The sequence below is a fragment of the Lissotriton helveticus genome, chromosome 7 (assembly GCF_964261635.1).
Source record: "Lissotriton helveticus chromosome 7, aLisHel1.1, whole genome shotgun sequence".
Taxonomy (NCBI): domain Eukaryota; kingdom Metazoa; phylum Chordata; class Amphibia; order Caudata; family Salamandridae; genus Lissotriton; species Lissotriton helveticus.
In genome coordinates, this window is record NC_136068.1 from 68189516 (window position 1) to 68204255 (window position 14740).

General features: G+C 45.7%; 1 protein-coding gene across 2 annotated transcripts in view; it reads right to left on the minus strand.

Annotated features, from left to right (window-relative positions):
• Positions 1-3215: 3215 nt before the first annotated feature.
• The window catches only part of LOC144768074 (solute carrier family 2, facilitated glucose transporter member 3-like), a 63224-nt gene continuing 51699 nt past the window's right edge, over positions 3216-14740 (minus strand). For both annotated transcript variants that reach the window (XM_078651462.1, XM_078651461.1), the window contains exons 6-10: positions 8203-8390; positions 7105-7209; positions 6777-6878; positions 5848-6051; positions 3216-4088 (exon numbers count right to left, since the gene is read on the minus strand). In XM_078651462.1, coding sequence (XP_078507588.1) covers positions 3852-4088; positions 5848-6051; positions 6777-6878; positions 7105-7209; positions 8203-8390 — 836 coding nt within the window. In that variant the 3' untranslated portion in view covers positions 3216-3851. The remainder of the gene's footprint in view (positions 4089-5847; positions 6052-6776; positions 6879-7104; positions 7210-8202; positions 8391-14740) is intronic.

The window sequence follows — 14740 nt, forward strand, 5'->3', positions numbered from 1 at the left end:
CATGCCAGTTTGTCGTGCCCCGTTCCAGATATTTTTACGAATCTTTCTGGCCACCCTCGATATCTTTGTGTGCATAACGAAGGGTTTTATATCATCCTTAATGCAGAATATACCAGGTAAGGAAAAACAACCTTTCTTTTGCAATATTTACGGTACACCGATCGCTCAGACTGTTATTAAATGAGTTTGTTCGTATAAAAAATCCGCATGCATTTACGGGAATATTATATTTGGTTAATCTGGACAGGGTGGCATGTGTTGTCTCAGTTTATTAACGCCTAGTTTTGCGCCACATAATGTCACACTTATACGTATACCGCACCTTAATTTAGAGTTTTGGTACTAGTTTTGTAGTTAGAGGTGGGAGCAGCTCCTTTTTCTCTGAGTTTGCTGCTTACGATTTTATGAAGAGCACACTGTTGAAATACAGGAGCCACCGCTTTTCTTCCGAGTCTGTTGCTGACGTTCCCTGAACACATAAACTAGGTAAGTTTATTTGGACTTATTTTTTTCCAAATGCCACTGAATTTACTTGTTAACCTATGAGTCCAGATTGTTTCTTTTTCTGCTGTGTCTCTTTCTGTGTTGGTCATTTTTCTTATATTTCTTGCTTTTCAAGCTCTGGTCCCTTTACTTGCAGTTTCTACAGTTTTTTCCCTTTTATCCTGCTGATTTTTCTTTTCATTTAGTCTGTTTTCTGTAACACTTGTAATGCTTATTCTTTTGTTGTGCGTTTTGTCACTTCATCACTCAACTTGCACGTTATTTTACTACAGTTTTTCTTGCCAAATTTACATTTGTTTATTATTTTTCATCCAGTTTATTATGTTTTCTGCCGTTTAGTCTGTTATTTCACTCCTCTGCTGCTAGCTAATTTGACTATTTTTCTCCCAATTTTTACGCAGTATTTTTCTGCTTCTTGTGTATTTTGGTGTGTGGGGGCTCTGCGTGTAGGGGGGCTCTGTGTGTGTGTGGGGGGGGGGGCTCTGTGTGTGTGGGGGGGGCTCTGTGTGTGTGGGGGGGCTCTGTGTATGTGGGGGGGCTGTGTGTGGGGGGCGCTATGTGTGGGGGCTCTGTGTGTGGCTCTGTGTGTGGCTCTGTGTGTGGCTCTGTGTGTGTGGCTCTGTGTGTAGCTCTGTGTGTGTGTGGGACTCTGTGTGTGTGGGGGGCTCTGTGTGTGGGGCTCTGTGTGTGTGTGTAGGGCTGTGTGTGTGGGGGGGGGCTCTGTGTGTGTGTGTGTGTGGGGGGCTCTGTGTGTGTGTGTGGCTCTGTGTGTGTGTTGGGCTCTGTGTGTGGGGGGCTGTGTGTGTGCAGGGCTCTGTGTGTGTGGGGGGGCTCTGTGTGTGTGTGTGTGGGCTCTGTGTGTGGGGGGGCTCTGTGTGTGTCAGGGGGCTCTGTCTGTGTGTGTGGGCTCTGTGTGTGGGGGGCTCTGTGTGTGTAGGGGGCTCTGTGTGTGTGTGTGTGTGGCTCTGTCTGTGTGTGGGGGGTGCTCTGTCTGTGTGTGTGTGTGAGGCTCTGTCTGTGTGTGTGTGTTGGGCTCTGTGTTTATGTGTTGGGCTCTGTGTGTGTGTGTGTGTGTGGGTGTGTGTGTGTGTGTGTGTGTGTTGGGCTCTGTGTGTGTTGGGATCTGTGTGTGTGTGTGTGTGTGTGTGTGTGTGTGTGTTGGGCTCTGTGTGTGTGTGTGTTGGGCTCTGTGTGGGTGTTGGGCTCTGTGTGTGTGTGGCTCTGTGTGTGTGTGTGTGGCTCTGTGTGTATGTGTGCCTCTGGCACAAAACTTCTCAGGAAGCACAAACAGAATATGAACAGCTCACTTTCAAACCCACATACCACCACTTTGAAGCTTATATTCAAATCAGATCTGAAAGCCCTTCTACTGCCAAAACATTTTAGCTAACCTCTCCCCCGCCCCCACTTTTGGTGTAGTCCCAGCAATAAACATTGCCATAAAATTTACGGCACTGCTCTTTTTTTATGTCACTCCATCCATACTAATATAATAAAGAGAGAGCCCAAAACTTTGAGGCGGGTAATCTCAGGAACCACAGCACCACTCACAACACCCAATACAGTGTTGGAAAGGCAGTTGCAGCAGAAGGACATAGGCTATGCAGACGCCCACCAGATACATTTAAAAGGTAAAAGAACCGTGCCAGCAAAGTAGTCCCTTGTGGGCGTGTCTCCGTTGTGCTGTGGGTGTGTGTTGGGGGCGTGACAAACGCTGGGGGCGTGTGGTACGTTCCGCCCTTCATGCCATGTCTCATATCGTGTGCTGTGGGCGTGTGCTGGGGGCATGGGCGTGTGCGGGGTGCCTGATTACGGGAAAAAAAAGCGAGCCTTGTGCCCAATATTTCATTGTTTTTTCTTCCCAGGTTCTGTACATTCCAGCTCCGGGTGTCCACCCTGCTCCCTTTAAATAACCCTGCACTAACTCTGGGCGTAGTGGGCGTAGTGGGGCTACGCGAAGCTTCGTGAAGTGGGCATGAATCTACGCCCACCCACGCGCTTCGCGTAGCCCCACTACGCGCCGCCCGCCTCCCTCCCGCTCTCTTATACACCCCATATTTGGATGTTTAATAGGTTAAAAAGTAAAGAAAAACACCTACCTTTTATGCGGCGTCCCAGGGCTCCTTCTTCTTCTTTGCGCGTACTTCTTCCAAACCAAATGCACATGCGCGGGCGCCCGCGCATCTATCTATCTATCTATCTATCTATCTATCTATCTATCTATCTATCTATCTATCTATCTATCTATCTATCTATCTATCTATCTATCTATCTATCTATCTATCTATCTATCTATCTATCTATCTGTCTGTCTGTCTGTCTGTCTGTCTGTCTGTCTGTCTGTCTGTCTGTCTGTCTGTCTGTCCTTCCGTCCGTCTGTCTGTCTGCCTGTCTATCATTTTCTCTCAATTTCTCTCAATTTCTCTCAATGTATCTCTCTCATCTTCAGATGGCACTAGGAATAAGGCAATAAGCATTGCAACTCAAACCTGACCAACGGGTTGCTAAGAGAATGGTATCTTTACATTGTTACACTGGTGGTGAATTTAAAATTAATTCCTTTCATTATATCCACTGGTATCAGCGAGGTGACAGCATGTGGAGCCATGAAATAATATCTTTCTGTGTCACTGTGATAAAGTAAGGAAGTCTGGTTCTGGGCACCAAAAGTATTCAAGAAACATAATAAGAAAAATAAAATATTAAAAAAAAAAAAACAATTTGAGACCATTTTTTCTTGCTGCTCCGTATCAGTGCAGGTAGTAGACAAAAATATTTTTTTTATTTCCATTTCTGTTTTTCCACAGGTTTCAAAATCTCTTGTCCTCTGGTATTTTAATTTATAGAAGTGTGAATGGATCCATTCAACAATGTCGGAATTGATATCCATTTGCTCATTATGTCAGTTAAAATTCATTTTAAACATGCCAACAAGAATTTGCCCAGGAAGAAGGTAATCAATAACCGTGGAATACTGTTCTTATTCTTTAAAATTCTTCAAAAATAAAAATGAGTTCCCGAGGTTGGTATTCTTTGTCTGTCTTCTATTAACACATTTATCTTCTTAAAGTCATTGAGGGGATCAGAGTAGAGAAAGACGTGAGGAACTATGGGCAACTCTCAATATTAGGAGAATTTCTTTTGTGTTGCATTGGGCATTGAGAATTTGTTCAAAAATAAAAGATCAATCCTGGAAATCCATATTCCTCCAAACGTTGGCTTGCACTTTTTCCACGAGAAGTTATTGTGATAACATTGTTAACTCAAAAAAAGTTCCAGCCATTGAAGCAAGTCTCTGGGGCTTCTCCTAGAGAGCCCAGTGAGGTGATGGTGAGAAGTGCATCTTCTCACACCAGAGGAGGACAGGGTGGCTCTCCGTTTGCGGTAGGAGACAATCCATTAATGTTGGTCAACTCCGCACTGGGACCTTTCTCCATGGGTTGTTCAGCTGGGCATCTTTCAAAGTCCCGGGAAATTTCTTCAAATGTCCGCCCCTTGGTCTCAGGGACTTGGAAGAAGGTGTAGATGAAGAAGATGAGAAGAAATGCAGTGAAGATGATGAAGACATAAGGACCACAGTACACCTGGGTGTTATTAAAGAGAAGAATTTGAAAGTATGTTAGCATGTTTGCAAAGTGAGAGTGGATATGTCAGTTTTAAGATAGTCCTCCACCAAAGATACCAAACAGATTCTTTCCCAGTGTTAAAAATGAGCATAGGGGAATACTCATGGCCGCTTAGAAAACATTGAGAGATTCCCCACCAGATGAAATATTATAGTTCTAGCCCTCAGTAATGTTACCAAACTATGGCCAACCATGTAGATGGCCCCACAGGACAGATACTAGCAGATACTCATCACTTTACCTTAGTACATCCTAATTAGGAGGCACACACAAAGTATATGAAATGGCATCAAGCTAACCCTGTTCCACAACTAATGCTAATGTTACAGACACTCATGGTCATCTTGGAGAAATCTCTGAAGATAACTTAATATTGACCCACACAAAAATTTAATTTTAAACCAAGGCTCACACATCATTCAAGGCAGCTCTGAAGATTTTCTAAAGAGACCTAGCAAGTGGTGTGATCCTCCGTGCTTCAAATGGTTGTCATGTCACCTAGCGGATTAGGGCATACAAGGCGAAGGTGGCAGAAAATAGAGAGAAGGTGGAAAACAGGCCAATGGAGAATAAAGAGTTGTTAGTGGCAGACATTATATAGGAACTTACAAGTACAGGGTCAAGTTGTCTAGAAACATCAGTGGCTTTGATTCTCTCTGCACCTCGTTATAATTTTCTCTTGGCTATTCCACTCCAACACTTTTATTGTTCCCTCCCTATGAAGTTCCTTCAGTCCCCATGTGTTTTCCTGGTCTGTGATTTACCTGTACGTGCATTGCTACCTTTGCATGTTAGTTTGCTTCCCTCTATCAGGCTCCCTTCTTCAAGGTGCTCCAACAACTTTCCATCCTTGTTCAGTTCCTGCATGGAGCTCCCTGTATGTTGGGGGAACTAGTTCCAACTTATCTTCTGGCTGCACCAGGTAAATCCATATGTGCATGCTCTGAGTATATGCTATCCATTTCCCTTTGATGTATTTCTTTAACTAACATGTCCTGTCACCCATAAGTTGATACTCAGTCTGCTGTCAATTGGGATTGGAGGCCTTGAGCTGTGTGTCATCCAATCCAGGCATTCTCACAACCCACCTGCAGGAATGTCTCTTCTTCCCTCACCTAATCCCATTTTCCCCTAAAACTGGGTCCTCTTTACCACTTTGGTTACCTAACAGAGGGGTTGGGGGACTCCTAAGGTGGATAAGAAGGGATTGGCCTCGGCCTCCAAATATCAGAGCTCCATGGTCGTGATAATAGCAACTTCAGAGAAACCTCCTTAGTTGTTGGGAAACATAATGTAACTTTATAGACTATTTGAAGTTATTTGTCACTATCGCCTCATCTAAGTTTCCACAGATCTGCAGGGTCTGGAAAAACTTGCGTCTCCCAGTACTGAAGGGTTGCAAACCCACTAATATTCTCCTGACCTTTTAGTAAGTATGGGCTACATCGACACCAAGATACTCATTAACTGCAATTACACTGGCCTCAAGCTGGACTTTCCCAGAACCCATGGGATGCACTCATACTGACCACAAATTGAGCACACCCAGTGTTCATGAGGTCCACGCTCATAGAAGACATAATGACCTAACCCAGGCCTCCTGGGCAATACTAATAGTGACACAGAGTTTAGATGCCCTCCATTCTACAAGCTTAAGGTACCCAGAAACACACACTCAGAGTAAGTGAAGGCTCATCCTCATTTTTTGCAATCTTACCGCTGCATACTGAAAGAGCATGCTCACAAGGAAGTTGGCTGTCCAGTTGCAACATCCAGATACAGCCATTGCAGCTGGCCGCGGACCTTGGCTGAAGAGTTCTGCCACAATGAACCAGGGGATCGCGCCAGGTCCAACCTCAAAGAAAGCCACAAAGCCAAATATCGCCACAATGCAAACATAGCTCATCTGGAAGATGGTCTCCTATTGAAAGAATTGAGAACAATGACAGGACATTTTAATGATTCAACATGGAGGGAAGCAGGATACAGTTTATGAACAACAGGTGACCACTCAGGCAAACCTCCTGATGACCACTAAAGCCCTGTGTATCACATCAATCTCAAGTGAATGATGACTAATCCCTAGATGACCCACCACTAACTACCTTTGTACAGCCATAGCCCTGTATATTTTCCCCTTGAACCCTATGTGTATCAACACTAACATGATTGATTCTAAGGTCAGGTCTTTATACTCTAAACTCAGATCTTGTCCATTAAATATTGCATATGATGCAGTGCATCTAATGTTATCTGCTTACTCGGGCCATTCATGCATATCGCTTTCCCCAGCCTAGCCTTCCACTGTGCATCGAGCAGGGTTGTATGACATCACAACGCATGCTAATACATCGCATGCCATTACATCGCGGTTTTTACAACACAAGTTGTTACAACGACTTGCGTTGGAGGGCGCTGGACTTAGGAGTAGTATTATTTACTATTCCAACTCCAGTCTACATACAGTAGGGAAGGTGTTGGATAGTAAATTATACTATTCCTTGTCATAGAGCGCCATCCAGCGCAAGTTATTGTAACGACTTGCGTTCTAAAAACCGCGATGTAATGGCATCGCGATGTAACGACCGCGTTGTAAACGACATTTCCCGTCAAGCAGGTTGTCGAGGTGGGTAAAGGGGGCCTTACCTTGAGTTTGAGCGTGATGGTCATCAGGAGGGCACAGAAGAACATCCCACCAAGTCCTGTCAAGTGAAGGGTACGGCGTCCTGCTCGCTCCATGAGAAATACCTGCAATGTGAAGAGATAGTTAGAAAGAAGACAAAAAGGTGAACATCATGAATAACTAGTCTTATCCAAGTTGGTTACATGTCTTGGTATGGCAGCCACGTTTGAAGTTTGGCAAAATAATTTGTGAACTCATGGATCTCTTCTTCTTTTATCCTGACCATATGCAAGCTCTTCTCCTTCATTGGCCAATGGAATAGCTAATGAATGATTTTGAAATGTGCCTTACCGTCACAACAGTGAAAGCGACATTGACAATTCCAGTACCAATGGTTGCGTACACTGGGTAGGCAACACCAGCGTCTTTGAAGATCATAGTGGAATAGTAGAAAACCTTGGGGAAGAAAAAGAAGATATGCTGGTTTCTTCAAAAAAGGAAACCTAAATCTACATTTTGTGTCAATGGATAGATTTTTAGAGTTTGAAACATGGCCATCATGCAACCACTAGTTTAATTTCAAGAGAGAAACTGTGACAACATCACAGGAAGTGCATCATCGGATCACTGACATAATATCGAATTCACAAATATAGAATTACCAAAATATCGAAGAAAAAATATAGAATGCAAAAATATCGAACTCCTATCTACAAACAGGTAAGTACAAAAATATCGAATCAAAAATATAGTTTTAAAAAATATAGTTAGTCAAAATATCGAATTTTGTTAAATGTCTTAAAAGTAATTTAAAATTAATGAAATAATAAATATAACATTTACTAGTACCACTCCAGCGAGTGCAACAGTAAGGAAAGTGTTGGATAGCGTAGGGGTAAAAATTACTATTCCCACCCCAGAGAGTGCAACAGTAGGGAAAGCGTTGGATAGCGTAGGGGCAAAAATTACTATTCGATAATAAATTACTTACCTTCAATTCGATATTTTTCACCACTATATTCTGTCCATTTGATATTTTGTCCATTCTATATTTTGACTTCGATATTTTGGTAATTCTATATTTTGAATTCGATATTTTGTATTGTTACCGCATCATTGTATCCTGGTTAATAGCAACCTTAGCCATTCAGTCTCAATTTCTCTACAAAACGTTGTCGCTGCCTGAATTTTGAGTATGAACTGACACGAGGCAATCTTACACATGCAAGGGTTAAAACCCATAGACCGTCAACTATGAATTTCCCATCCAGTCCAAGTGCACAGTATGTTGTTTTCCCCAAAAGCTCACTCTGCTTCTGTAGCATTCTCTACTATTTACCATGCTATTGGGATAGTTAGAACTGGGTTTTGCTGGTGGTCCTCCATCTAGTAATAGGGAAGAAGCTTTAGGGTGCTTCAATGCTGTGGATAAATTTAAATTAGACTTACAGCATTGATGCCGGACAGCTGCTGAGAAAGCTGCAGAACGATGGCAATAAAGATGGGTTGGCGGTACTTGCTCACACGAAAGAGCTGGATGATCGACACTGACTTCTCCTGTGACATCTTGGCACTCTCTTCCTTCATCTCCTTGATGTCCTGTGATACATCGTCTGTGCTACGAAGCTTTTGCAGTACTGTAGACAAGAGGATAGAATCAAGATTATTTGACATGGAGGTTTTCATATCATCGAGCATAAACTATTTCCTCCCTGCTGACTCAGTCTTGTGTGTCTCGGTCAACTCTTGATATGCAGTGAGGTATTATAAGAAGTCCTACTGCCCGTAATAATATCCCAATGATTACTAGAATTCCAGGTGCCCTCAATATTGTTTTAAGAGCAACAGATGCTCCACCATCACCAATACTCACTAAGAATTTCCTGAAGCCCGAACAGTTTAAAAATTCTCCTAACGTGTATACAAATATACATCAGACCCAGGCGTCCTACATAGTCATCTACCCTCTATTTGAAGCCCCACAATCCTCAATAGTCTTCCACTTAGTGTTACAAAGAAATCCTATTAATCTCCAAATATGTATCTGAAATTCCACTGCACGCCCCCCAGACGCAATTATCTTCGAAATGTCGTTGGAACGCCCAATAGCCTCAATGTCCAGATAGCTCTCAGAAATTCCACCATACTCAATTATCTACTGCTCGGACTGAGAAACCAAACCATACTCAATAATCTCAAAAAAGGTTTAGGTTACTCCACCACACTCAACATTTTTCCAACAAGTCTCATTAATTTCAACAAACTGAAGAATGTCCTATTAAGTCTCAGACATACTGCCATCCTAAACATTTCCCAGAAGGTCTCAGAAGTCCCCTGCATTCAATAATCACCAAATAAATGTCTGACACACCACCAGCCACAAAAATCTCACAAGAGGCCACAAAAACCTAGTCACACTCAACTATCCCCAAATAAATAATAGAAGGTGCACTATCTTGAAAACTTTGCCAACAGTTTCTGAAGCTCCACCACTCACAATGTCCAGAAAGCCACCTGAAGCCCTTCCACCGACAAATTTCCGATTAGACGTTAGGCACTGCACCACCTTCCATAATCTCTCAGGAGCTACAAGAAGAACAACCATCTACTACGGAGCCCCAACATCTTCAATATTTACCAATAATTATTGGAAACCCCAACGTTCTTATTAACCTAGCAGCAAGTTAATATTACTACACCTCTTTCAGCAGTACATCATCGTCCTTAATCTCTGTCAATCACTACCACCCACAATTTCCTACCATTGGCTATGAAGAGCTCCACCATCCTAAATATTTTCCTGAGATACTAATACCTCCCCTTCACATTGAATAATTTCATGATAGTGGTCAGAGGCCACGCCTCCTTCAACAATCTCCTGACGGCAGCTGTACCTCATCACCTTTAATATATTTACAGTAGTCCAGAGACCTAATACCATATAGTACTCACCTTACAAGTCTCTGAAACACCTCCCCCAAAGTAATCTCCCCTTAGTAAAACCCTATGATTTTCAATAGTTGTCTGATACAGGGGTCTGAAAAACCATCACCTTCAATAATCTCATGAACTCAATCCAGATCCCTGCTACCCTAAATAATGCCCTAAGTATCGTCCAAGATCCAAAATGTTCTTGTGGCTGTGGTTTAGAGTCCTTTCACCTTCAGGCAACACACGATAGGGGTCAGGAATACAGCCAGCTTCAATAATCTTATGATACAGGTAAGACTCACCATCCGACGGCACACGCTGCCCCATTCCACCTCTCCAGACCTGCTGTACAGAGTGCCACTTTTCTCAAAAAACTCCCAACACATTCCAGATGCCCCACCATAATTAATAATATGCCAGGGGTATCAGAAGCTCCAACACCCACAATAATTTACAGAGAGCCACCTTAAGCTCCTCTGCATTTAACAACCTCTTCACTATGTCCTTGAACTTTACCACCTTTTATAATCTCCCCACAGTGACTTTAGCTCCACCACCTTTAATAATCTCGTCACAGTGGCGTGGAACTCCACCTCCTTTAATATTATGCTGACAGTTGTCCAGAGCTCCACATCCTTCAATGATCTCCTGACCATGGTCCAGAGCTCCACAACCTTCAATGACCTCCTGACCATGGTCCAGAGCTCCACAACCTTCAATGATCTCCTGGCCGTGGTCCGGAGCTCCTCTACCTTCAATGATCTTCTGACCATGGTCCAGAGCTCCTCAACTTTCAATGATCTCCTGACCATGGTCCAGCGCTCCTCAACCTTCAATGACCTCCTGACCATGGTCCAGAGCTCCTGAACCTTCAATGATCTCCTGACCATGGTCCAGAGCTCCTCAACCTTCAATGACCTCCTGACCATGGTCCTGAGCTCCACAACCTTCAATGATCTCCTGACCGTGGTCCAGAGCTCCTCAACCTTCAATGATCTCCTGACCGTGGTCCAGAGCTCCTCTACCTTCAATCATCTCCTGACCATGGCCCAGAGCTCCTAAACCTTCAATGACCTCCTGACCATGGTCCAGAGCTCCTCAACCTTCAATGATCTCCTGACCATGGTCCAGAGCACTTCAACCTTCAATGACCTCCTGACCATGGTCCTGAGCTCCACAACCTTCAATGATCTCCTGACCGTGGTCCAGAGCTCCTCAACCTTCAATGATCTCTGGACCGTGGTCCAGAGCTCCTTAACCTTCAATGATCTCCTGACCATGGTCCAGAGCTCCTCCACCTTCAATGATCTCCTGACTATGGTCCAGAGCTCCTCAACCTTCAATGATCTCCTGACCATGGTCCAGAGCTCCACAACCTTCAATGATCTACCAATCGTGGTCCAGAGCTCCTCCGCCTTCAATGATCTTCTGACCGTGGTCCAGAACTCCTCAACCTTCAATGATCTCCTGACCATGGTCCAGAGCTCCACAACGTTTAATGATCTCCTGACCGTGGTCCAGAGCTCCACAACCTTCAATGATCTCCGGACCGTGGTCCAGAGCTCCTCAACCTTCAATGATCTCCGGATCGTGGTCCAGAGCTCCTCCACCTTCAATGATCTCCCGATCGTGGTCCAGAGCTCCTCAACCTTCAATGATCTCCTGACCATTGTCCAGAGCTCCTCCACCTTCAATGATCTCCTGACCATGGTCCAGAGCTCCACAACCTTCAATGATCTCCTGACCATTGTCCAGAGCTCCACAACCTTCAATGATCTCCCAATCGTGGTCCAGAGCTCCTCCACCTTCAATGATCTTCTGACCGTGGTCCAGAGCTCCACAACGTTTAATGATCTCCTGACCATGGTCCAGAGCTCCACAACGTTTAATGATCTCCTGACCGTGGTCCAGAGCTCCTCCACCTTCAATGAACTCCTGCCCGTGGGCCAGAGCTCCTCAACCTTCAGTGATGTCCGGACCATGGTCCAGAGCTCCTCTACTTACAATGATCTCCCGACCGTGGTTCAGAGCTCCTCAACCTTCAATGATTTCGTGACCATGGTCCAGCGCTCCTCAACCTTCAATGATCTCCTAACCATGGTCCAGAGCTCCTCAACCTTGAATGATCTCCTAACCATGGTCCAGAGCTCTTCAACCTTCAATGACCTCCTGACCATGGTCCTGAGCTCCACAACCTTCAATGATCTCCTGACCGTGGTCCAGAGCTCCTCAACCTTCAATGATCTCCGGACCGTGGTCCAGAGCTCCTCAACCTTCAATGATCTCCTGACCATGGTCCAGAGCTCCTCCACCTTCAATGATCTCCTGACCATGGTCCAGAGCTCCTCAACCTTCAATGATCTCCTGACCATGGTCCAGAGCTCCTCTACCTTCAATGATCTCCTGACCATGGTCCAGAGCTCCTCAACCTTCAATGATCTCCCAATCGTGGTCCAGAGCTCCTCCGCCTTCAATGATCTTCTGACCGTGGTCCAGAGCTCCACAACGTTTAATGATCTCCTGACCATGGTCCAGAGCTCCACAACGTTTAATGATCTCCTGACCGTGGTCCAGAGCTCCTCCACCTTCAATGAACTCCTGCCCGTGGGCCAGAGCTCCTCAACCTTCAGTGATGTCCGGACCATGGTCCAGAGCTCCTCTACTTACAATGATCTCCCGACCGTGGTTCAGAGCTCCTCAACCTTCAATGATTTCGTGACCATGGTCCAGCGCTCCTCAACCTTCAATGATCTCCTAACCATGGTCCAGAGCTCCTCAACCTTGAATGATCTCCTAACCATGGTCCAGAGCTCTTCAACCTTCAATGACCTCCTGACCATGGTCCTGAGCTCCACAACCTTCAATGATCTCCTGACCGTGGTCCAGAGCTCCTCAACCTTCAATGATCTCCGGACCGTGGTCCAGAGCTCCTCAACCTTCAATGATCTCCTGACCATGGTCCAGAGCTCCTCCACCTTCAATGATCTCCTGACCATGGTCCAGAGCTCCTCAACCTTCAATGATCTCCTGACCATGGTCCAGAGCTCCTCTACCTTCAATGATCTCCTGACCATGGTCCAGAGCTCCTCAACCTTCAATGATCTCCCAATCGTGGTCCAGAGCTCCTCCGCCTTCAATGATCTTCTGACCGTGGTCCAGAACTCCTCAACCTTCAATGATCTCCTGACCATGGTCCAGAGCTCCACAACGTTTAATGATCTCATGACTGTGGTCCAGAGCTCCACAACCTTCAATGATCTCCGGACCGTGGTCCAGAGCTCCTCAACCTTCAATGGTCTCCGGACCGTGGTCCAGAGCTCCTCCACCTTCAATGATCTCCTGACCATGGTCCAGAGCTCCTCCACCTTCAATGATCTCCTGACCATGGTCCAGAGCTCCTCAACCTTCAATGATCTCCTGACCATGGTCCAGAGCTCCACAACCTTCAATGATCTCCCAATCGTGGTCCAGAGCTCCTCCGCCTTCAATGATCTTCTGACCGTGGTCCAGAACTCCTCAACCTTCAATGATCTCCTGACCATGGTCCAGAGCTCCACAACGTTTAATGATCTCCTGACTGTGATCCAGAGCTCCACAACCTTCAATGATCTCCGGACCGTGGTCCAGAGCTCCTCAACCTTCAATGGTCTCCGGACCGTGGTCCAGAGCTCCTCAACTTTCAATGATCTCCTGACCATGGTCCAGCGCTCCTCAACCTTCAATGATCTCCTGACCGTGGTCCAGAGCTCCTCTACCTTCAATGATCTCCTGACCATGGCCCAGAGCTCCTCCACCTTCAATGATCTCCTGACCATGGTCCAGAGCTCCTCCACCTTCAATGATCTCCTGACCATGGTCCAGAGCTCCTCAACCTTCAATGATCTCCTGACCATGGCCCAGAGCTCCTCCACCTTCAATGATCTCCTGACCATGGTCCAGAGCTCCTCCACCTTCAATGATCTCCTGACCATGGTCCAGAGCTCCACAACCTTCAATGAACTCCCAATCGTGGTCCAGAGCTCCTCCGCCTTCAATGATCTTCTGACCATGGTCCAGAACTCCTCAACCTTCAATGATCTCCTGACCATGGTCCAGAGCTCCACAACGTTTAATGATCTCCTGACTGTGGTCCAGAGCTCCTCAACCTTCAATGATCTCCTGACCGTGGTCCAGAGCTCCACAACCTTCAATGATCTCCTGACCATTGTCCAGAGCTCCACAACCTTCAATGATCTCCCAATCGTGGTCCAGAGCTCCTCCACCTTCAATGATCTTCTGACCGTGGTCCAGAGCTCCACAACGTTTAATGATCTCCTGACCGTGGTCCAGAGCTCCACAACGTTTAATGATCTCCTGACCGTGGTCCAGAGCTCCTCCACCTTCAATGAACTCCTGACCGTGGTCCAGAGCTCCTCAACCTTCAGTGATGTCCGGACCATGGTCCAGAGCTCCTCTACTTACAATGATCTCCCGACCGTGGTTCAGAGCTCCTCAACCTTCAATGATCTCCTAACCATGGTCCAGAGCTCCTCAACCTTCAATGATCTCATGACCGTGGTCCAGAGCTCCTCAACCTTCAATGATCTCCTGACCATGGTCCAGAGCTCCTCAACCTTCAATGATCTCCTGACCATGGTCCAGAGCTCCTCAACCTTCAATGATCTCCTGACCATGGTCCAGAGCTCCTCAACTTTCAATGATCTCCTGACCATGGTCCAGAGCTCCTCAACTTTCAATGATCTCCTGACCATGGTCCAGAGCTCCTCTACCTTCAACTTTCAATGATCTCCAGACCATGGTCAGAGCTCCTCTACCTTCAACTTTCAATGATCTCCAGACCATGGTCCAGAGCTCCTCTACCTTCAACTTTCAATGATCTCCAGACCATGGTCCAGAGCTCCTCTACCTTCAACTTTCAATGATCTCTGACCATGGTCCAGAGCTTCTGGTGGTGGTTTGGACATAAACCACCTGGAATATGTTGCTGACAGTAGTCCAGTGCCCCGGCACTTACAACAATCTCATGATACTAGTCTGTAGCTGTCCCAAACACTGC